We start from the raw sequence: 1,634 nt of genomic DNA, 5'->3' as shown, positions 1-1,634 counted from the left end.
AGAGAGACTCCAGAGCTCCGCTCTCCGGGCTCACTACACTTGTTACTGCTTGTCCTGAGCAAGGAGAGGGCGAGCTCTGGCCACCGGCAGGGCAGGAGCCGGCAGCCAACAACTAAGGGAGGCAAAGAGACACAGAGATCGCAATAATATCCATTATAACCCCCATCTACCCCTAGCCCCCAACACACACCCATCCATCCCACCCGCCTGGAGAGGCAGAGAGCGGCCCGCTTTCTGTGCCCAAGGAAAAAGCCCCAGCCATGAGCAATCAGTACCAGGAGGAGGGCTGCTCCGAGAGGCCCGAGTGCAAAAGTAAATCTCCAACTTTGCTCTCCTCCTACTGCATCGAAAGCATCCTGGGCCGGAGGAGCCCGTGCAAAATGCGGCTGCTGGGAGCCGCGCAGAGCTTGCCCGCCCCGCTGGCTAGCCGCGCCGACCAGGAAAAGGCCTTGCAAGGTAAGGCTGCGCCCCGCCAGGCACCTGCAAAGGGCTGTGGGCACTGGTTTGGATGTTCGATCGGGGTCAGGGCCCTGGGGTGGTCAAGATGGAGACGGAGGAAAGAGAGGGAACAACTTTGAGGCCTGGTGTCTCAAAGCTTCCCCAGGGGCTGTCTCTCCTTCCCTCTCTGCTTCCAGAAAAAGCAGAGGCCAAGCTTCTCTTTGGGGGCCCTTAGGTTCTTGGTGTTGGTTCTTAGGTCGTTTAATTGCCCCCTTTGGTGGCCTTGGGGGTGCTCTGAAGAGGCGCACAGGTCAGAAACCGCAGGTGCTGGGTGGACCCTTGTAACAACTTGATGAAGACAAGAACCCCAAGATCTGAGAGTGGGGGGTGTCCAGGCAGAGTGAGCCTTGGCCTTTCCTCTTTGGGAGATTTCTTTAAAGGTGGTACTTGGCTTTTATTTTTGTAAGCATTGTATGTTACTTGTATCTTTAAACCCAATCTTTGCAAAAACATCTCCCAGGGATTCTCGAAATGCTACTTACTGTATTTGAAATGTATGAAATGTGCAGCTTCTGGATGCTATTTTCTCTCTGCTATGTTATTTTTAAAAATAGAGTTGAGATGTTTAAAAGGTTTTGTTTTTTTCTAAATTTAAAAATTCCATAACAACTGTGTTACACTCAAGTTTCGCCTTGAGCTGGCTGCAGAGGTGTCGCAGGGAAAGCATTGTTGATTTCTCTTAAAGCCCGAAAACCAGCCGTCCAGCCACATGGAAGACTGGAGCCGATGGTGGGGCGGAGAAGGGGCCATTTAAAATAAGACTGACTTTTTCCTTTTCTTTTTTTAGCCTGCTGTGGCACCTGTGCCAGGCACTTCCTCGAAGGGAAGGGGCAGCCTTGCCTGTCGCACCCCCCCCTCCACCCCCACTCGAGCCCTTCTGAGCCTATTTTCACCAGGACAATTTTTCTTGGCCTTTCTGGGCACGGAGCTCCCGCCCTACTGGGCTGCTGGCTGCTGACTGCTGGGGTGCGGCCCGGCTTCCCCCAGGGGTCCCCCTCCGGCCAGCGCCCCTCTGGCCACCCAAGGCCCCCAGGGCAGAGCAGCAGACATTCGTCCTGCACAAAGTTTTCAGGGAGACAATCTTTTTTTTTTTTAAGTTGTTGAATGTTTTCAGATTCTCCCTGCCCTGAAATGGG

At 53.7% G+C, this 1,634-nt stretch overlaps 1 protein-coding gene across 1 annotated transcript in view; it reads left to right on the top strand.

Moving 5' to 3' along the window:
* Window positions 1–260: 260 nt before the first annotated feature.
* ARX (aristaless related homeobox) overlaps window positions 261–1,634 on the top strand; it is an 11,052-nt gene continuing 9,678 nt past the window's right edge. The window contains 1 exon segment of the mRNA XM_023751355.1: window positions 261–456. Coding sequence (XP_023607123.1) covers window positions 261–456 — 196 coding nt within the window.

Source organism: Myotis lucifugus, unplaced genomic scaffold, assembly GCF_000147115.1.
Source record: "Myotis lucifugus unplaced genomic scaffold, Myoluc2.0 scaffold_20, whole genome shotgun sequence".
Classification (NCBI taxonomy): Eukaryota; Metazoa; Chordata; class Mammalia; order Chiroptera; family Vespertilionidae; genus Myotis; species Myotis lucifugus.
The sequence above is the reverse complement of the archived record's forward strand: the minus strand, read 5'-3'. Positions and strand labels throughout refer to the sequence as shown.